The sequence below is a fragment of the Anomalospiza imberbis genome, chromosome 16 (genome assembly GCF_031753505.1).
Source record: "Anomalospiza imberbis isolate Cuckoo-Finch-1a 21T00152 chromosome 16, ASM3175350v1, whole genome shotgun sequence".
Classification (NCBI taxonomy): Eukaryota; Metazoa; Chordata; class Aves; order Passeriformes; family Viduidae; genus Anomalospiza; species Anomalospiza imberbis.
In genome coordinates this window covers 13,067,631-13,090,125 of record NC_089696.1, presented here as the reverse complement: position 1 = coordinate 13,090,125, position 22,495 = coordinate 13,067,631, and the positions used below count along the sequence as shown (strand labels likewise).

At 44.1% G+C, this 22,495-nt stretch overlaps 1 protein-coding gene across 1 annotated transcript in view; it reads right to left on the bottom strand.

Annotated features, from left to right (window-relative positions):
• Nucleotides 1–22,495, bottom strand: part of SDK1 (sidekick cell adhesion molecule 1) — a 385,938-nt gene that overhangs the window by 56,523 nt on the left and 306,920 nt on the right. The window contains exons 26-32 of the mRNA XM_068207135.1: nucleotides 19,888–20,003; nucleotides 19,433–19,622; nucleotides 17,464–17,562; nucleotides 8,858–9,052; nucleotides 4,708–4,909; nucleotides 2,762–2,865; nucleotides 639–709 (exon numbers count right to left, since the gene is read on the bottom strand). Coding sequence (XP_068063236.1) covers nucleotides 639–709; nucleotides 2,762–2,865; nucleotides 4,708–4,909; nucleotides 8,858–9,052; nucleotides 17,464–17,562; nucleotides 19,433–19,622; nucleotides 19,888–20,003 — 977 coding nt within the window. The remainder of the gene's footprint in view (nucleotides 1–638; nucleotides 710–2,761; nucleotides 2,866–4,707; nucleotides 4,910–8,857; nucleotides 9,053–17,463; nucleotides 17,563–19,432; nucleotides 19,623–19,887; nucleotides 20,004–22,495) is intronic.

Sequence of the window (22,495 nt, the reverse complement as noted above, 5' to 3'; positions counted from 1 at the left end):
ATGTTCCTGCATCTCCCAGGAGGCCAGGATTGAGAGATAAAGGAAGGCAGAGGAAATGCCAATATAAAATGCAGACTTGACACAAATACTTCCCCATCCAACCCGGAGAGACTGCGGAGAGCTCAAACTTCCTTTCTTTTCTCTGAAGAAACTCAATGTTTCCCTCTCAAAGAGTCAAGAGGGCATGTGGAGCTCCTCAGAGGTATGAATGGGATCTCAGGCACTGATCTCAGGCTTCTGATCATTCCAGCAGCAGGAGGAGGCTGTGCACGACGTGAGCTTTTGATTACCTGATCTTACCAATACCATGCTCTGTGGAGTATTTTCTGTGTAAAGATGCACAGCCATGGATAGCAATGAAAGGGCAGGAGAATCTGACAAGAAACAATCTTGGACATGGCTACAGACACTCCTTTACCTCCCAGTGGGGCACAAAGTAAAAGCAACTGACAGGAATCTCCATTCATCACTAAAATTTATACTAGGTCAGGCAAATAAGGAAGTAGCTGCAGTTCTTCAATGTTAGTACAATACTTTCAGCTCAACAAAATGTCCCTGGCAATGTACCCTCAAATTCAACGAGTCAAAGCAGCCAAAAAATTGTTCACAGGAATGTCAGAATTTTTCATTTTACCTACCTGCCACTGCACAAGGACAGAGGAAGTCGTGTGGGGAGTTACTAACACAGAACTGGGTGGTTCATCTGGAACTAAACAAGAGAAAAAGGAAACAAAAGCAGTTACAGCGAGGGGGTGGAAAAGGGACAGCTTTTCTTTCATTCATCAAGTTCTTTTTCTTCACTGCTGAAGGAAATCTCCCATCCCAGCTGCTTCGTGGTTGGTCTCAAAAGCAGCATGGTGGATGCTGGAGCCCAGGGAGAAGCCAGGCACTCCTCTTACATCCCCTGCTCTACCTGGGGCCTTGGCAGCTTGAGCAGAGTAAGAAAAGCTCAGGGCATAAACCTGGAGGAAGCTGCATCAGCCAGCTGCTCACAGACCACCAGATGCCCCTCTGGAAGGAACTTTAACCAGCCGTGTGCTGGCTCCAAAGGCTGAGAAAACTGCTGCCAGCTTTTTCAGGAGATTTTTTGTCACTTTTGGGGTGAGCCCACCTTGAATTTAGGAGTGTGTGTCACATAGTCACACATGATTTTAGTCAGGACAGCTTGATTTACCACAGATTAACCCCTTCCTGTGCCCATGGCCTGTGGCACTCCCAGACACTCCACAGCAGCTCAAAGACATGAAGCAAAGGCTTATCAGGAGCTCACAGCCCTCCACAGTGCAATGCTCAAGTGGCAGCACTGGGGTTGCTCAGCAGAATAAATGCTCAGTTGGTTGAGGAGGTGAGAAGCTTTCACAGTTTTTTCCCAGCTGTACTGTGAGGAGGCCAAGCACAACTCTGGATCCACTGTGGCTAAATTCAAAGAGAACTCAAAATGAAATTTTAAATTCCAAAACAGTGAGTCAGTGCTGCCTCATTAGCACCAGTTACAGCCTGCACCGACCTTGCTGCTGCTGTGCAGGAAGCTGGAGAGTCAGGATGCCTTTAAGGGGCTGCTTAGCACATTGGTCAGGTACTAAATGGGCTCCTGTTTAACATCCCACGCTCCTGAGCTCTGTCCTCTCTCTGGTCTTCTGATTTCAAGATCACATTCCCTGGCAAAATGGCTTCCTATTTTTATATCTCAGTGTCATTTCTAAGTCATCACTCCTTGCTCTGTAAGAAATAATTCCTAGCACCAAATATATATATATATATGTATATAAATAAAATAATAGAATCATTTAGGTTGGAAAATACCTCTAAAACCATCAAGTCCAACCATTAAGTCAGCATTTCCAAATCCACTGCTAACTCATGTCCCCAAGTGCCACATGGACGTGGCTTTCAAATCCCTCCAGGGACTGGGACTCCACCACTGACCTAGGCAGCCTTTGCCAGTGCTTGAGAAACCTTACAGTGAAGGAATTTGCCCTAATATTCGTTCTACACTTCCCCTGGTGCAACCAGGCCATTTCCTTATGTTCTACCTCTTCTTGGGAGAAGAGATTGACCCCCACCTCACAGCACCCACCTATATATATTTATCCATGTATGTATCCCAGGATTACCCAATTTCCCAAGGTAAAAGCACATACTGATGCTTTTCCTACTTTGCAGAGCTCCTTTCTCCATTCAAGACATCAGAGCTACTTCTGCATTCAGGCATCGACTTTATACAATCAAGGAATTAGAAGCTGATCTCTAAGGCTAAATATAAAAGCCTTGTCAATGTCATTCACAGTTTATTAGTCCTGATCTGCAGGATTAAATGCTCATGTTTCCAGGAGCTTCATATTCTTTCTTACTTATACCTCAGCAATTTTTTCATTCTGCAGACTGACGTGGATTGTGAGGGGAAAACAATTGAAGAAACTTCTTCAAATGTATGCAGGGTTGTACATTTATTTTTAATTCTCTCTTGTAAATTATTCAATTTCTGCAAAGATAATGGTTAGTGCAGAGTTTGGAAGCCAATCAACTGAAGTTTAAATCCATTTTGAGACTCCTGAAAGTATGATTCATTATCAGAGGGCACAGCAGGACACTTAAAGGCTGCCTGTTAATTCAGCCATATCTCATTGCTACCTGTGTCAACTTCCTGTGGACAAAACTACTTTGGCTGTTGGTTTTCACTCCAGTCTCCATGGAGAACACCCTGCAGTGGCTCCAGGAGCCCTGGGGAGCCCCTAGTGTGCCTCTACTCCTCCTCCCTTACCATCCTGCAGGGTCGTGACCGCCTCTGTCTCCGCGCTGAAGTCGCTGTCCCCGATGTCGTTGGTGGCCTTCACTCGCAGCTTGTAGGAGGTGAAGGGGTTCAAGCTGTGGAATGGGGGAAACAAGGCTGAGGGATGAAATCTCCCTCCCTCATCACAACTTGCCTCCACACAGAACCTGCCCACTGCCAACCAGAGTCACTGAGCAGTTTGTCTCCTCTCCCCATCACCTCTTCTCTCCAGTCTCACCCAGCCTCCCAGTTGTTCCCACCCCTGCTGCCATCAGCACCTTCCCAGATGTCCCCTGCCCTGAGTGCCCAGAAACACTCATGGATTTGTTGCTGAATTTGGCACCAGAACACAGATCTGAGGCTGCAGCTCATGGAGCAGCCCACGACTGGGGCTTGCTATCTGAGTTCTGCATGGCTGTGCAGAGCCTGGCTTTCAAGGTGCTTTGCTGAGATATCCTCCAAAGCCATCTGGGTCAGCCCATCCTCTGAGCACGGATGGGCAGGACAGGTGGGGAGGAGGCAGGAGACACGCCCAGGGTCAGCCAGTGCCCAGCAGGCTCTGGAATTCAGAGTGCCAGCTCCTGACTAATCCCCTACACCACACCACTTGATCAGTGCATTTTGCTCCTGCTGAATCCCAAATTAATGCCATTACTTGGATTATTTAATAACGACGGCGACAACAGGTTCCCTGCAGCTCTTTTATCTATGTGGTGCTTTAAGATATGCAAAGAGTGATTTCCAGCTGACATAACCTTGCAAAGATGATTCCATCTTGGCTTGGCAGGGGAGGTGAAGGGGAGGCTGCCTTTGGAGTCGCAGGCAGAGGTTTGAAATGCAGAGCTGTAACTTATGGGGGATTTCACTAATTAATTGGTAGTTTCTAACCATCCACTGGCAGATGGAACACTGAATACAAACCCAAGTTACTTGTAAGGAATGATTAAACATCAAGGATAATGCATTCTGATGGGCAGCACTCTCACGTCCATGACTCTTCTGGACTTCCACAGCAAAGTGCTTTTAGCAAGGGGGAGAAGAAATCTCTTTCAGTAGTGCCACCCTATCAGGACAGAATTACCTACAGCAACTTGATTAATGTGAATCATCCTTTTTGATCTTTTGTTTTCAGACATGCCAATGTCAAGTATAAGTGACATAGATGGTTTCCTTGCTTTTGCAGGTTTTGACTGCAAAGATACTGGCACACAACCAGTAAGCTGCCATATACCACAGCCACCAATGCTTTTGGGTACCACAGACCCAAAATATCTGTATCTGAATGCTCAGAATACCTGATTCTAAAGACTAAAGCTCACAGCCTTTTAGAAATAATCTTATTTGTACTGGCTCGTCAACAGAGGAGATGGACAGCAAAACAAGTACCTGCTCGTAGACATTCAATTACTTCTGCTGATGTTACAAGGACTTTAATTACACCAGTATTGCAGAGGATATAATGAAGCCTGAATAACAAAGTTTAAACATTCTGATGCTATCTATAAACTTCAGTATGGAAAATACAGATAAAAATGGTTCTCATTTCATCTGGAAGAGCTTATATAGAGATAATTGCAATGCAGCATTCAGAGTGGATTTTAACATCAGTCACTACTGAAAGGATTTTTAACTAGTTATATTTTACAGAGCACTGTGTAGCTACATATGATTTAGCCTGAGTAGTGTTATCTGTGGTGCTGAGCTTCCAGGAAAGGCTTCAAAAAGATGCACTGCAGTCCAACTTTAATTAGATTTATTGCATGACCTTCAGCAAATCTCTCAACTGCTGTTCATAACACCACCTCTAAAATGGGAGCAGTGGCCTCACTTAACCTCTCTCCCCCAAGAAGAACACGAAGCTGAGTGATGCTTGTTTTGGTTTCCTAACTAGTGGGAAAGTATGAGAATTTCTGTGCTAGCCTGGGATCACGTGGTACCTTTCGATAATGCAGGATGTGGCCTCGTGGCTGATGGAGGAGGAGTAGGTTTGCCAGTCTCCATGTGGCAGCTCCCGCACTTGGACTGTGAAGTACCGGATGGGTGACGATCCATCGCTGCCAGGGACCCAGGTCAGCACCAGGCTCCGGGAGGACACGTCGCCCTGGGGGGTCATCACCTGCCTGGGAGGTGCTGGTCGTTCTGCAATCAAACCATAATTTGGGTGCTTTGAGAGGAAATTCAGAAAAATGTAAAATGGGACAGCCTGGTCAGATTTTCACAGTGGTAAAGCCAAAGGGCACTGCATTTTTGGATTTGCCATGTGAAGTATACAACCATCCCATTCCTTAACCTTCTACTGCATGGAGGAGCAGTAAAACAGATTCTTATCCCCCTGCATCCGAGGTCACTGCAGGATATAAACCTTCCTCACAGTGGACCTCAAACTTGCGGGGATCTTGACCTATCAGGTTAAAGAAGAATCATCAGGACTGGCAGCCAAGCAAAGCAAGGCAGTCTTTAATGAAACTCAGTTGTGCTTCTGGCTGCAATTGCTCTTTTGACAGAATCTGTGTGTAAATTAGCTCACTTTTTAACCTGTTCTTACTCCTTGGTACCAGGAACTCTGTTCTCTCTGTGCAATGTAGAGTCCTCTTCCCCCTGCTGAGGCATGAGGAAGAGGAAGGGGTGAGCTGGAACAGGCTGTTGTGTGACAGACTCTAAGCACAAACAGCTGATGCTGAATTCCTGCGCCAGGCAAGGAACCAGGAGGCATCAGCAACTCCTGGTGCTGCTGCTTCCAAATCCCAGCCTGGAACCAGCACAGAGCTGGGGCTGGAGCACCTTTGCAGGGTCCTTCCAGACCTCCCCAACTCTTCCCTTCATACCCACTAACCTTGAACCTCCAAAGTCAAACCAGCCAGTGCTGAGGGAGATCTCTCCAGAGTAATTACCCTCACACTTCTGGGATGAGCAGGGAATGGCAATGCAGGTGTAAGCATGCCAGCCCCCCAACTGTTTCATTACAGATCTCCTTTCCCGTCACCGCGTCTCCGCACTCCATCGATTTCAATAGAGAAACTCTATAGAGTGAGGAATAATTGTTTAATTGTTTATCATGAAGATTATTGATTCTGATTAAAATGTGTGGCATGTAATAAAGCAGAAATTGATTTGAGACACCGCAGTGACTTGCTTTTGAGAAGCAATTCAATTCAACTTCATCAGCACTTGTTTCCATAAACACACCTCTGCCTGCCTGATTCCTCACAGCTCCACACAGCCAGCGCTTCACTTCCCTGCCATCCCCTACAACCATTTCCTGCATGTTTTGGCATTTCTCTGCACCTGCTCTTGCTGACATCAGTGCCCAAAGACTTGTAAGCTATTAGCTGGAGGAAGCCCTGGGTGCCAGCAGCCTGCGAGCAGCAGCACGACGTGAAAGGTCAGTGCCTTACACTGACAGGCGGAGACAGGGACGCGGGGTTATTCCATGCCAGGGAGGGAGAGTCATGCAGGGATTTTATACATTCTGCTGATAAGCTCTGCACTTTTGGGCAGGTCAGATCTTGCAGTCAGTCTCCCATGATTTGGTTTCCTTCTGCTGCTAATGGGAGATCTTAAAATCTCCCGTGTTGCAGGATATACTCCCTGACTGTTTGTACAAGCCCATTAGTATAAAGAGTTTATTTATGGGAGTTTAGCCACAAGCAAATGCTAAGGTGAGACTGTCAGTGCAGGTTTGACTCTACCAGGCCACATGACTCTATAGACTACTTTTAATTTCTTGCTACATTTCAGTTTTTTGACTCAGTTCTGTCCTGATCACCAGTGTTGACTATTCTTAATTGTAGATTCAAAGCACTGCAGTAGAGGCTCTGGAGAACACAGCCACAATATAACTTGGGGTCTATAAATCACAGGCATCACTGCAAAATGTAAAGATTTATACTGGGATTAACCAAGGTATTTACAAGGGCAAGAGTGACTAATTTTGTTAATTTTCAAGAGAATTTTTGTGTCTGTCTACCTTAGTATCAAGGACTATGAGGATATTAAATGCATCTTTATTAGCAGAAATTAGATATCTTTTCATTCTAGAATATTTATTGTCATGAATACACATTTCAGGTTAATTTCTTGTTAGCAAAATAGCTGCACTGGATAAATTTATCATCCCCTTTTATAATTCTTGCTGATGTGAGAAAACACATTGTTATCCTTATACTTTATATGGGATCAGTAAAATTGTGGTTCCAAAGCACGTAGAGACCCAGCAGAGTTGTCCATCAAAAAGAGAAAGGGATCATGTTACACTGTGATTTGGGTACTCAAGATAACCCCAAAGCATTGATAGCAAAAAGGGGTCACTGTTCCCACAGTGGAGCTGGGAGTTCTGCCTTGAGCTGTTGTGCCTTCTTGTGCACAGTCTGGGCAATCTCAGCACATTTTATTGAGCAGGACAGGCTCTGAGCTTTGAGAATTCACATTTTTTGGCATGGTGGGGTTTTTTTTGGAAGCCTCTACATGTCAGGCTTCGAACCTCCCCTTTGACAGCAATCAGACAGGGGTGGGAGAAACCTTGAGCTGATAAATCTCTTTGATGGACAGTACCTTTAGCAGAGGCATTTCCAATTTCCTAGTACATCTCCAGAGGTTCTTTCTCTGAGGACTGCACTGTTATGCACTGGGAAGGCTGCACATGACCTGCAGAGCTTTGCCAGAGGGAATTTTAAACCCAACCAAACAGGCCCGGAGTAGCTGAAAGGCACCTCACAAGCTCTTGCTGTTGGTAGCTGAACATCAACTTCTTCTCTTAGAAGTGTTAAAAGAAAAATTAATGAGGAAGATGTTGGCAAATACAATGGGAGAGCCTTACTCTTCCAATAAATGATGTGCAAGGTGTAGAAAGGACTTTAAACAAATGATTGCTTATCAGGAACATTTTAGGAATTAAAAGCAAATGTCATTGGTTGCACAATAGTGCACCAAGAGCAGGCTCACAAGCATATGCAGAAATTCTAAAACAGATGAAAGATGTCTGTGGAGGTCTGGCCTGGTGATCTGCTGCAGTGTGCTCTTCTCTGAACTGTGGCTTTTATAAGGCATAGGAGTTGTATGGTTCTAGTTTTTGAGGGAGAATTTTACTTAAAAAATATCAATATCCAGACATAGCACAAAACCCAGTGGTGTTGGTAGTTACCCTGGCTTGTTTTGATTTTGCCAGCTCAAGAGACCAGATACATTCTTTGCAGTGGAACATGGCCCATGTGCAAGACCAGGGAAAAACCCACACTCTTGTTCTCCACCAATATTCAGTAATATATTCTCTTTTAGCTCTGAATAAAAAAAAAAAAATTAAAAATCTTCACGCAAAAGTAGAAAATGCAAATTTTTTAACTGAAGCTCTACAGACCAGTTCTAAAACTGGAGGAATGAGCAGTTCCTTGAGCCAAAGCATTAAAAACAAGCAGTGATGCAGAGCAGATCCTGTAATGCCTTACATGTCTTTCACATTTTGGTACATTTGGTATCAAAGCATCTGGTTTCATTTACACACACACATAAATTCCACCTTCTAGATTCCCTTCAGAACAGAACTTGTCTGGAGAGTCAGGATGCAAACAACCATTTCATGGCTGATGCAAGAAGCAGAAAAACTCTGGGCAATTCAGATGTAAAGGCTCTGCTTGGCAGTGAAAGGCCAGAGTAATTACAAACACATTAGGTCAGGGCTGAGGCACGTGGAGGAGTTGTGGAGAAATTCTGCAACACCACTGCCTCTCATTTTGCGTTCCCTAATCAATATAATTCATCCATCACTCACTTTCTTAAGACTGCAATCTTTCTAGAAAACGAGAGAGCTGAAAAAAAAAAACCAAAAAAAAAACCATCTGACTGCAAAAGGAGGCTGCACATGGCCAATATAGCAGCTGATGGAAAAATCAATTCCAACAGCCCGGCAGGTTAGAAGAACTGTGTCTCATAAAAGTCTGCCTTGCTTTCTCAAATCATGATGCTGCCATGGATTGGGGCAGGTTTATGGGGTGAGAAGGAGGAGGCGTAGGCTGCTATTAAAATCCCCCAAGTGCAGTGCAGGCTCCAGGGCAGGCACAGAAATTCCCTGAACCCATGGCTTGCAAGCATTACCTCGTTTCTCAGTGGTGATCACCGTGGCTTCCAGAGGCTCCCCCCAGCCCTGCCTGGTCTTGGCAGATGTCCTGAAGATGTAGGCTGACTCTGGGCTCAGGTCTGTAGCCGTGAACTGCCGGACTGTGGAGCCAACCTCCACCGTGGTGAACTTGTTGGGGCTGCTGCTGGCCAGGCGGTAGGCGACCTGGTACCCTGCAAGCAGAGAGGGGAAAAGGCTCAGCTGGCTTCTCTAGCAGGGACAAAAGAGCACCAGCACTATTAGTTTATCCTAATTACATGCTTATCTGAAGTCGGGAGAAAAGTAATTTACTGCCTTTGGTGTTATAAAGCTCTGCTTTTTGGCAGATGCCACACACCTTACAAAGGAAATCACTCACACGCGAGGTTCTGCTGGGTACAACTGCCATGAAACTGAGTTCACTTTCCATTCCTTAGGCCAACAAGATGCAAAACTAGTTTAATCCTTCCTGGGCATTCTGGCACCTTTTCAGAAAGCAAAGGAACAGAGTTGGTGCAATGTGTCACCTGACTGAAGCGGTTCAAGGCAATGCTCCAGCTCCAGCTTTCCAACCCACGCTCACAGGGTGCTCTGCCATCTCCCAGTTTCAGCACTGGCTCAAATTCAAGGTTCTTCAGCTGCAGCTCCAGCAGCTGGATTGTCCAAACCATGCAGCCTTCACACTGCTCCAGTCAAAGCTTGCTCCTCCTTTCTGCAAGTGCTTTTCCCTCTGCGTGAGTGCCAGAACTGGCAGCAAAGCCACCCTTCTGTCATTCAGCATTGCTGCCCTTGCCCAGAGCTAGAGGAAGGAGCCTGCAAGCTCTGTGGTCCTGCCTCATCCAGGCAGGTCTCAATAATCAATTTTGCTGATGCCTGTAAGTGATAACCCCCCTTCCACCCTGCCTGACAATCAGGAGCTCACAGTTTAGCCTGGGTTATTAATGTTTCCACTGTGCAAGGAGGGCTTCCAGGGTTCTTACGCACCACTAGCGACAACTGTCCCCCAAAGAGGGTCTGCCAAATGTTCAAATCTATTCTGTAAACCCAGCAATTCAATCAGGCTCTCACTTCTGGAGCTCAATGGTAACTTCCAGTCCAGCAGCTGACTTCCAAAATCAATTAATAGCAGAACTGACGTGGGGTTTTATTGCCTGAGCTGAATGTATGATTAAATGCTCCATGGACTTACACAGGGCAGAGCGCAGCCAACAAATCCAAATCAAACCAGCTGAAAACAAAACAGTCACGGCACAGTTCTGCCAACCCTCTGCTCACCCTCCAAATGACAAAAGAGATCTGCAGCACCTGAGCCATCTCTTTCTCATGGAATTAATATCCTAGCTAGAGTTTGAACTCCCACCACATCTTGGCTGTTACAAGACCAAAGGGAGCCAAACCTGGCATGGTTCATTTGGGAAGGTCAGTGCATGAAATCTGAGGGGCTGATCTTACCTATGGCTATTAGAGAAAACCCAATGACATTTATTTCCCACTGTGAATATGCCACAATTGCCACACTGCCACTCACTGAAAAGGCCTGGAGTTCCTGCAGTCCCTGGAATCGATGCCACTTGCGTTGTAGTGCACTCTGCCACAAACAGTGGAATTTAATTGGGATACAGATGGTATTAATTTTGTTGTGCTGACTCTCACAGCACCACTGATGATGCACCAGGGCTTCCTTGTCCTTTCTTCCCTGGCAGCTACTTGGGGACATGGGGCAGCAGTCACAGCTGCTTCATGGGGAACAATTTGCACCGACACCTCGAGGAGTGACCCGGCTTTTCCAAACACCTGTGGCTTCAGCCCCAGCTGCCCCTGGCTGTGGCTGGTTTAATCCTACAGGAACATTTCCACAGCTGGGTGGACAGCTTTAGATTCCTTCAGAGGCTGACAATAATGTCCTACGAGGAGTGCCTGAGGACTTTGGGCTTGTCTAGTCTGGAGGCTGAGGGGTGACCTCACAGCTCCCTGAAGAGGGGGTATGGAGAGGGAGGTGCTGATCTACCAGGGTGGTAAAACACTGGTGCAGAGAGGTGCTGGCTGCCCCATCCTTGGAAATATTCCAGTCAGGTTGGACACGGCTCAGAACAATTATTAGTTGAGAATGCTCCTGCCCATGGCAGAGGGGTTGGACCAGATGGCTTTCAATGATTGCTGCTAACCCAAACTATCCAGGTGCTATGATCTCCCTGGGACTGATAGGACACGTGGGAATGGTTCAAAACTGGTTCAGCCGAGGTTCAGACTGGACATAAGGAAGAATTTATTCACAGAGAGGGTGGTCAAACCCTGGAACTGCCTTCCTGGAGAAGTGGGCAATGCCCCCATCCTGTGTTTAAAAGCCGTTTGGATGAAGCCCTTAATAATGCTGTAACTTGGTCAGCACTGAACTGGTCAGGCAGCTGGACTTAATTATTGTTATAGGTGCCTTCCAACTGGAATAGTCTGTTCTATTCTATTCTAATAAATTAAAAAGTCTCCTGATTTTTCAGTGCTCCTGAGTATGCTTAGATCCCAGCAAAGTCTTGGGGTCTTACACTTTCAACATTTCATTCTTTCACCTGCAAATGATCTCCTTTTATCCATGGGACTAGTTCTTCCATTACTGGTCCAATATATTTCAATGAAGTATTTCTGTACCTTTAATGCTGCAGTATTTGGATCTTTTTAAAAAGTCCACAGAAAGACAGAGAGCAATGGGGAGAAGGAACTGATATATATGATCTTTTTTTGTTTATACTGATGTGAAGAACGTGGGAGTGAAAACCCCAGTGCAGGGTCTTAACAAGGAGGAAAAACAGTCAAAGAAAAGCACTGGGGAAATTTTTACAGAAGCAAAAAAGATGAAGGAAAAAGCAACTAAGATGGCTAAAGAAGCTTGATAAAGGGATATAAGACGTAAAGAATAAGACCTGAAGGGAAACAGAGAACATTAAAAGAATAGAAAAGTTGATTTATCTAGTTATTAAAAGATAAGTATGATATCTGGGACATATCCTTGTCAAGTAATTTCCCCTCTTTTCTAAACCTTTGTAAAATATGAAGTATAGTTAAAATGTAAGGGGGGAAAAGAAAGATAACTATTTACTGCTAAATGGTGGCACTCATGCTGGAAAGCAATTACAAACACACTCAGATTAGGCAAAGGAACACATACATATCTAGGCCATTACAATATCTTACACAAGAGTGAGTCTGTGGCTAGTGAAATAACTAATTTAGCTGCGAGAAAGAGGAAATCACTTGTCACAGCCTGTCTCTGTAAACTCCCTTTCCTTGCATCCCTGTGAAAAACAGCAGCAGCTCTCACTGTCCCCTCCAACATCTGCTGTGGTGGCTCAAAGTCTGGGGAAATACCTGTTTTCCTGAGTTTACACAACCAGAGCCATCACCTTAACAGATTTCCTAAGAAACTCAACACCTCCATAGGTCTGATTCCAAGGCAAATATCCAAGCTCTACACCTGAACTCAGCTCACTTTTATTGCTACCTGCAACCCACCTGAGAGACACCCAGCACTCCATTCTGACCCCATGCATCTCCGGTTAGACAGTTTGGGACAATGAGGATCCAGACTGGTATAAAAAGCATTACTTTTATTTTTTTTTGAGTGGCATAGAAGACTCAGTACTTAAACTACAACTTGGATAATAACTAGGGCTAATGCAAGATCAAAAAGATAAAATTATTAAGTTGATGAATTTCAGCAACAAGGGATAGGAGAAGAAAGGAAATGTTAAGTGAAATCAAACGAGGCAAATCAATAGAGGTAAATGGAAAGTGTTCAAAGAGAAATTAATGTATGCTCGAGGGCTATAACAGGCAATTGCTGCAGTGGAGGAATGAGCAGCTTCCTTTCCTTGCTAGATTATGACAATAAGATGTTGCAGATATCTTAGGAAAAAAAATTTAAAAATCAAAGGTTTTGAATGAAAGTATAACCTTTAAAAGGTGATTGTGGCAAATGTTTGGGGGAAAGGAATATCTTACAGAATGTGAAATATCTGGATGGTCAGTAAGAATTCATATTATTTTCTTAACTTTTTTGCCATATGGCATTAGATCCCAAATCCCTTCTACAACGGAGAGTGCTGCCGCTCACCAGGCCAAAACAGCATAAAAAGCCCTCCTGAAAGATCAAGTATTCAGGAGTTTATTTACTCATTGAAACTAGACTTATTTTTCATTTCAGCATCTTTCTGAGCAATTTTTTTTTTTTTGCACAAGTGCAAGCAGTTCCATGAGCTGCACACTTCCCAAACTCAGTAAATGGCAGCTGCCTGTTAAACGTTAGGTCACCGCAACACAGCCGCTGGATTCCCCGAAGCAAACAGGCAGCAGGAGGGTGACAACACCCCATGAATATCAAAAAGCTTTCAAGCTCATCACCATACAAAGCCCTTCAAGAAGTGACAGCACCCGTTGGTGCAGGCCACGGTGCAGCAGAGATACAAACAATTATTAATTTGTCACAGAACTCGGGGAGAGCTGAGCGATACCACGAGGTTACGCTCGGCGCGGCGGAGCAGCAATCCAGTTTGTTGATTTTCCTGCTTATCTGTTTTAGGGCCAGCGGGTGTGCAAATGCAGCCTGGGATCAAAATAGGAATTTGCAAACATGGATTACATCCAATTTTGGTTCTAATTCTCGGCAGAGTTCTTACACTTTTTTTTTTTTTTTTGCAATAAGCTCCAGGTAAATGCTAAATATGAGGATACCATGAGGAATACTAACCAGGGCCTGGGAGGATGTGGGTTAAGCTCTTGTTTTCAGGGGGAGCTCATAGCTTGAAGTGCACAAATGCACATTAATGCCTCATTTATCTTTAATAGTATTTGAGGGAACTATGTGGGTGCTGGCTGAACTGAGTGCAGAGAGGAAGACAGAGTGAAGTCTCAGATGGTTGGAGTAACATTCCCAGAAGGAAAAAGGGAAATAACTCACAGTCTTGCATGGTAAAATATTTAAACAAACAAACAAGTGGTTTTCCCTCTTGGTGCCTGCCAGTATTTCATCCTGCTAATCTCTCTCTGAAATGCTAGAACATGCTTTTATATAGATTACAAAATGTTAGCTGCAAAGGTGCGTGTATGCTCAGAGGACAAGGCAGCCAGAGCAGGAACATTAGTTCAAAGGCTCTGAATATAAGTTGCTCTTGCAAAGCAAGTGGTTTTTCTTGCGAGCCCCAGGAGTGAATAGAAGGGCAGCGCACAAAATTATGTTCACTTATTTTTCCCAATGACTCCACTTTGGTGCACTTGACTAGAGGGTTGGAGTGGTGTTTTGGAGGTTCATTATAGTAATGAGATGTAAAAAGTGTGCAGGGAAAAAATAAAACCCAAAAACTCCCCAAATTTGCAACCTTTCCTTAGAACGCTACACATAGTTTTTTATCTATTTTTGAAGCACAGTTCACTTCTTAGGAAACATCACAGAAGTACTCAGCATGAGCAATTTTCCCTTTTTCTCTCTTTGGCAGCTAACTACTTCTCCAGGAACCTCAGTATTTCTACCATTGAGAAAATAAAAGTGAGAACTGTTGAATAAAGACAATGAACTTCAAAGAGGTGGATGGGGGGACTGGCAGGTGACATCTCCCTAGGAAGGAATTCTAAGGGAAAAAGGAATCCAGGTGAGCTGACCATTTTAAGAGACAAAAAAAAAATGGTACAACTATCCCAACGCAGACAAAAGATGTTAAGAGGCCAATATGTTTGCATTCAGAGCTCACTAATGACCTGAAAATCAAAAGTAAATTGGACAAAAAGTTGAAACAGGACACAGGTCTAAGGGAGTGTATAAATAGACAGCACAGGCACGTAGGGACAAAATCAGAACGGCCAAAGAGCAAAGTGAGTTATCACCTGAAGGGCAGCAAAGGCAATGAGAAAGATTTCATAAATATATTAAAAATCTGAGGCAGAGGAGGAGAACACGTCAGCCAGCAGGAAGGAAAAATGAGCACAAGACACATGAGGCAGAGAGGGAAGGAAGACTGGTACCTGCATTGCTGCATTTTCACACACAACAAGAAATGGGTGCTGACAAGATCCTCCACACAAATTAAAAGTGACAACAATGAAAGTAGGGATGCAGGCTGGAATGGAGAACAGGTTAACGAATATTTAGTTAAGCTGGATGTAATCAAGTCAGAAAGGCCTGATGAAATTTGCCCTGCAGAGATGGAGCCATCTCTGAATAATTAGCCATTCTCTTCTAGGACTTGTGCACGACAGGTGACATCCAAGAACATTACAAAAGGGCAAACAGAGTACACCATCTTTTAAAAGGAGGCAAGACCAACCAAAGGAATTATGGACAAATCGAACTAAAGTTCAATACACAGAAAGAACCTGGAAAAAAAAAAGAGTCAATATACAAGCATCCATGAGGATAATAACGTGCCAGGGAACAGCCAATATCTCTTTGATTGGAGCAAATAATAAATATCAAATAATCTGTTTTCCATTTTGACAGTGTAATTGGCCAGGTGGGAAGAGTAGATATGATCCACATTGCCTTTGAGTAAGGCTTTAATATGGTTGCACACAGTCCCACCAAAAGCAAACACAATAACAGAGTCTAAGAAAAACACCACAGATTTTGAAATGAACGCTTAAAAAAATAAAATGTTGTTATCAATAATTTGCTAACAACCTGGGAGGACATAGTAAGCTCTCATGAGACCTCATGAATGAGTCTGGTCCTGTTTAATACTTTCATTAATGACCTTGCTGATGGAATTGCCAATCTGCTTGCAAACTCCAAAAATGAAACCAAGCTGTGCACGCTTTAGAGGACACGAGTGTCATTTAAAGAGATCTGGGTAATGAAGAGAGATGGTCTGGAATCAGTGAGATGAAATTCAATAAAGGCATCTGCAAATTATCACACTTAAAGTGAAAAAGCTGAATGTTCTTGTGAAAGGAGGACTGGCTGACCTGGAAATGTACTGTGGGAAAGAGCAGGAATTAACAGTGGGACACGAACTGACTCAGTTACACCATCAGAGTAGTCAAGGATTGTGTGAAGTATCCTGGGATGTCTTACTGGGCATGGGCTGGGAAAGACATTGGAAACAACACTGTACATGCTAAAGATTCTTTAAGGGACAGCTTTTCCCTTTCCTTCCAACCCTGTTTTTTGTATGATTTTATCATCACCATAATGGCAATGAGCAAGAACCAGCCGAGGAGGGGATGCACTGCACAAAGCACTCCGCAAAGACAAAATAAAGGAGAGTTCCTACTCCACTGATCTTGCAGCAACTCCAGCAAATGAGGCTGACAAAGTGCAGCAACGTGAGAGGCTGGAACACAGCTGGGGGAGCAAAATGTCTTTTGTGCTTTCTCCTCATTCCTATCAAATGATTTTTTTTTCTCCTTAACCACATCCTGTGACTCAAATCTCAATCTCTGCTGAGAGCAAGTTCTAGGACACACAGTTCCTTAAAAAAAGCAACAAATCAAACCCACAAGACAACCTGGAGGCCAAGCTTCCTTGAGCTGCAGAGAAACCCTGCATGGATCCATCTCTGGCAGCTCACCGCTGCCAAGCTTCACACAGACTCCTCCTCGAGCTCAGAAAATCCTGCAGCATCTGCCTTTGGATGCTGTTTGATGATTTCCCTGTGTCTTCAGATGCCAGGATCACTTTGATAAACTACACACCTGAGCAAACACTTTGAGTTCTTGACTCAAGATTTAAGTGCAGTGCAGAATGAGTTCTGTATTTAAAGCAATGCCACCTCTGCAGGAGCATTTGAAGCAGGCACCCTCCAGCCAGCAAGGAAGGCTTTAGGGAATATTGCTGGAAGCCAGCACGTGAACCTGAATGATGGCAGTGAAATTAGAAGCAGAAAGGCCTGGCAGGCTGAGTACTAGATAAAAACAAAAGCTTTTGCTTCTGTTCTCAGAATTGAGACACAAATCTTTGCTCACCAGCCAGAACTACTGTAAAATGTGTTCAGCAGCAGAAAACACTAAATTGCTTGGTAACTATGAGCTACGTTAATTTTAGAGGCAGGAATGGATTCTTACATCGTAAAAGTCTTCACATTTTAAGTGCAACAGTGGCTGGTGCACATATTGCAAAGACAACCCAAGAGTTATGAGAGCAGGAAGGTGAGAAGGTTTTCTGCAAATTCCTGTCATGCCTTGCTGCCTCTCCTTCCCTTGATGAAAGGGCAAATCAGATTTAACTCCTCATGACCTGTCAGACATATTATCCCAAGGAAGCAATAAAATGGAAGCACACATAAAACTGAAACACTGGGTGTGTCTGGCAAAGGTGGGGAAAATCCAGGTCTCCAGGCAGTTTTCCCAACAGTCAGCCAAACAGGTTGCCAACCCAAATGCAGATGGGAGGAGAGATGACAGACACGGGGCCTTGAACAACACCGAATTCTGGCTCAGGAAAAGCCACACCACGGAGCCCTGCGGACTTGTCCCCTCACCACAGCCCCTCAGCTGACAGCAGCACATCTTCTTTTCATCAGCCAGAGATTCGCTTACGTGCAAGGCAAAGGAAAACCCAACAGCTGTAGCTTGCTTTGACCTCCATCCCTCCACTCCCAGCCCGGGGTTTGCTGCTCCATCTTACCCAGAATGATCCCGTTGGGCTCCTCCGGTGGCTGCCAAACGATGCGCACGGACGTCAGCCTCACCTCGGGGAACACCAGCCTCACGGGGGGCCCGGGGGCTGCAAGGCAACACAGAGGGCATGGCAGCAAGGGCTGCACATCACAGGGATCACAGGTTTTCTGCTCACCCTGTACAGAATGACGACCCAATGTCTCTCCAATAGTGCACGTGCATAATATAATTTATTCTGTATACAAATATACATTCTGTCTATGGATAAAGGCCTCCAAAACCCTCAGACACCAAACACAGCACAGACCAGTGCACCCTACACTGTTTTTTTACTGCACCATGAGCTCTGAGCACTGTAGGATTTTTCTCACGGCAGCATCACCACTGGTGTAACTGAGAACACACTATGAAGCAAGACACCAAGCTGCCTTTACAGACAGTTATATAGCTTAATCCACTTCCTACCTGTTGGAATTCAATAATATCCCTTCCCTGTGTCATCAGCACCAGCTTTGAACTGCTTCCCGACTTTACATTTGCATTTTGAACACTGAGGTGTGAGCAGGAGAACCTGAGGCAGGTGAGAGGCACATTAACACAAATGGCACTGACCAGCCCAGGTTCACGAGGTGAGGAGATGCTAATTCATACATTATCATCCATGAATTTTCCCCTTCAGCATAAATTCCACCTGCATTACTCCTGGTGATACTTTTAATTAAGTTGAGCCCAGAGGAGACACAACATATTTACGTCAGGGGCATGGAGATGGAAGAACAATTAGTTTCATTTGCCAACATGCACTTAAGGAGGGAACTGCTATAATGGGGTTATCCAAAACAAACAGTTTTAAGTATTTCTCATTACAGTCTGATATGTACATTTCATTGAGTGCTTTTCTCTCCCTGCAGAGTTCTGCTAACAGTAATTTTTCTTATTTTTCCTTTCAAAGAAAAGCCAGGTCCACACACAGGGAGTATGCTGAGGAAAAGGCTAAAAAAAAGTCAGGGAGTTCTTGCCCCTATTCCTGACCCCACATGCTCCCACTCCTTCCTTCCTTCCCTGCACTGCATGGAAAATGTTTTGTTGAGCCAGAAGTCTGAATGTGTTTTGAGCCCAACCAAATTACCTTAATGAATTTGCTTGTGTAAACCAATGTTTACTCCATTATTATTTTGAAAAGATTTTGATGAGAAAGAGAGAGACTTAAACAGAAGCCTCTCACAGTGATCTCAACCTATTTATTCCTGAAAAGGTAATGAAAGTAAAAGCAGTTTCAGCATCTGCAAAGCCCAAAGATATTTCAAGAATTGAACCAAATCTCTGTGGAATTCCATCAGCAGGAATGCTTCCACCACAGTAGTGTGCTCAGGGAGTGCTTGCTTGGGTTCCTTCAGGACATCCAACTGCACTGGGAACCCCCTGGGAAGTGCTGGAGGCAGCTGCAAAAGGAAGCTGGTAGGATCATCGTCCAAGGCAAATACCTTATTCTTTTGGGGTAAAAAAAAAAAAAAAAAGGAGAGTGGATTACTGAAGTCGCAAATTCCATCTCTTTCGTTCAGTCCAGTCAGACCCAGATTTGTTTATCGCTTTCAGTTGCAGCGCACTTTTTATTTTAGCATGATTGAACTTCAATAGGAATTTATAATTGGGCTCTAAAACTGTCTTCAATAGAAATTATCTCCACCAAGCTACAAAGTTCAATATTATAAGTTTTCTTCCTCTTCATTAGCTGCAGGGAAGGAGGAAATAGGGGACAGTGGTTTTCTGTGCTTTTGCCAGATTCTCAGCCCATGACCAATGGGATATTGCTGACTTATATACCAGATACAGCCAACATCATTTGGGTTCAAAGCTGTAAAAAAAAATCCCCCCAAAATCCAAATATTTGTTACCTACACTTGCACCACTGGAAGAAATCTGCATTAGAAGGTTGAATCAAATACGATGGTTATTTTGGCAACCTTTAAACTCACCATCATCCTTGGTTCTCTCTGTCACTGCTGGGGAGCTGGGGACCCCATCCCCAATGCGGGTGAATGCCAGCACCTGGAGCTCGTAGAGGACGAACTTCCTCAGGCCCGAGAGCAGCACTGACTGGCTGTGGTTCCCCCTCACTGTTTGGCTCTTGGGCTCCGAGTCCAAATCCTTTGCTTTGTAAAGGATCTGCAGGATAAATGTGGATGAGACACAGAGGGAAAGAGATTGTTGCATGAGGACTGAAGAGAGGGAGATTCCTCCTTGTCACCCAGGATAAAATGAGATTACATTCACCAATCATCCCTTTCAAAGCCAGCACACTTCCTGTATCTTCTCCAGCTGACTTTGGAACACTAAGAATACCCAGCAGGTAAATAATAAGTAACAAATACAAAATCATGTCCTGGTATTACACTAAAAATCAAATGAGTATGAAACTCCAGTTGCATACCTTGTAGCCCAGGATGAGACCATTCTGCTCAGACTCAGGAACTGCTGCCCAGGTCAGCAGGATCTGGGTTGAGCTCACGGCTTCAGCAGAGACATTCTCAGGAGGAGCAGAGGGAACTGGAATCACACAGCATCACCAAAGAACAGAAACAGGTCAGACATAGCAGATCATTTTTCTCCATATCCCTACCTGCCCAGGAATCTTCCAGGATCCCACAGAAGAATATTCAAACCCAAAAGAGCTGGAATATGTTTTAGAAAATCCCTTCTCTTCTTGTATTCGTTCTACATCATCTTTATATTTCAGCCTGTCTCACAATTTCTTGCCAGTTCATCTCAGAAATGACAATGTTTGTAAAGAGCTAAACACTTAATACTTATCAGTGTCTACAGACAGACAGTAAATATTGACAGCTATGAATAAATTTCAAATTCTATATATTTGCAGTAATTAGAACCAGGTTTAAATTCCTGGACTTCTCCAGAAGCCTATCCCCCAGCATTTCTTTACCATACCTTTTATTCCCTATGCCAAAACCCAGAACTCTCTCTGAATGTGAGTTTATCTTATAGCATGATCTGTTCTAACAAGAAGTTTCATGCCCCTGTGGCTTCCTATATTATCTGAAAGGAAATTGTAACATCTTGTCTAGAGCTAGCAATAATTCCCCCCCTGGATAGCACTCCCACTTCAGTAAGAAATTCTTTAACCTATGCAGCCTTTTGATGATGTGATAGCACTCAACATTTGCAAGACATCAATTAGAGATGGATGCATTAACACCAGGAGTGTTTTCAGGGATTGATACGGTGTCAATGAGAGATGCCTATTTCATCTATGTTGCAAAATTGGCTCTCATGAAACTGCAAACATCATTAGGACTGATGGCACAGGAACACTGTAATTTTCTCTGACTCCAGAGAAGAGCAAACTTGCATTTTCCCATGCCATTAAAACCCGAAGTGCTGCAGAACCACACAACTGCAGCCTTTTGTAGGCAAGCTTAATAGCACGTCACGTTATGCAAGCAGGATGCGAGGCTATTTTTAAGAGTTCACATTTTATGCTGCCCTTTCGCATTTTTTCCCCATGGCATTTCCAACATCTGAAGGGTACAATCTTTTCTAAAGCCTGATACACCTGTCAGACCTCCAGGGAACATTCACCAAGTTATGTTACACAAGCACTTAGGGACGGTACAGCTTGATTAGGGCCTGAATATATTACAAAAAGCAGCCCAAAGCTCTGCCAAAGGAAAGCTTTCCTGGCTGTCCGAGTGAAAGAACAGACCTGCTGTTTTGGTGGCGAGCTCCTGAAGCCCCTAGCAACGTGAATGAGATAATGAGTATGACATCAGAATTAATAAAAATGGAAAAAAACACACCCCCAAAACATGGTACCCCCACCCCTGTGCACTCCAGGTTAACGGCAGAGATAGTAATTTCTGAAACAATTTCCCTGATACTAAAGATTTGGGGCATAAGAAACAGAGCACCATCACATGACACTGCAGCAGACTGAAATCCAATTTTTTTCCCCCTCCAACACTGAAGTGTCTTTTTTTTTTTTTTTTTTAAATCTTCTCCCAGATTTATCCCCCACAAGGATATAATTATGTTAAAGGAAAATAGATTGCCAGGAGCCATGAATGTCTTTGGATAGCTGCCATTACTTTATCTGTAGATCTTCACAAAGAGCTACTCCCACATGAATAACTCCTGGAGAGAGAAGGGGTGGAGGTGGGCCACAAGAAACCAGGATGTGTAGAGGAAAGAAGCCCTTTCCAGCCACATTTATTTCTATTTTATCTGGTTTTAGGCCTTTCAAAAGAGAAAAAGTTACTTTATTTTACAAATATTTATTTTCCTCTTTGATCAGCAGCCAGAAACTCTCCTGAATTCACAGAAGGTAGAGGCTGTGCCCGGGCTGGCCCCGAGGCATCCTGGCTTTGAGGTGAGGATGGTCACACTGCTGGTGGGGCACTGGACAGCTGACAAAGGAGAGAAAAAGGTTCATTAGCTCAGACCCCTCTCAATTCCCAGTGACAGAGCAGCTGAATGCCCCCTCTCACTGGAAAGCAATCTGAGTCCAATGCCTGAATGGCAAAAATCCTTGTGTTCATTGAGCAAGCTTTAAATCTTCAGTCCTCACCTCAGTGTCGAGAATTTGGTTCTAATATGAATTCAGAAACTGCAAGTGATTTTATGGATCTTATTGTTGCCAGCCTTTTATCAAGTAACAGACTTGGATCGACCCTTTAAGAATGAATTGAAAGGTAACCTTCATTTCTCTGACCCATCTCCTCTCTCAGGAAGCTGTGATTTGAAGAAATTATAGTTTGCTAAGACTAATTAGTGAGTGAAGCATGTAATCCCTCTTTCCTCTGCAAGCTCCCTTCTCTAATGCTCGTTTCCTTAAACTGTTGCACTGAAGACTTTGTTATAAGCTCCAAAAAGCTGAGTTCTCATTAGTAACCTGCAAGAACAGCACAGAAGCCAAGCAACAGTGTCCAAAAAAATCCCAGAGCATGAAGAAAATGAACCAGAAACACGGAAACTAAATGATGAGCTAATCCAGCAAAGTGCCAGCACGGAGCACTTCAGAAGAT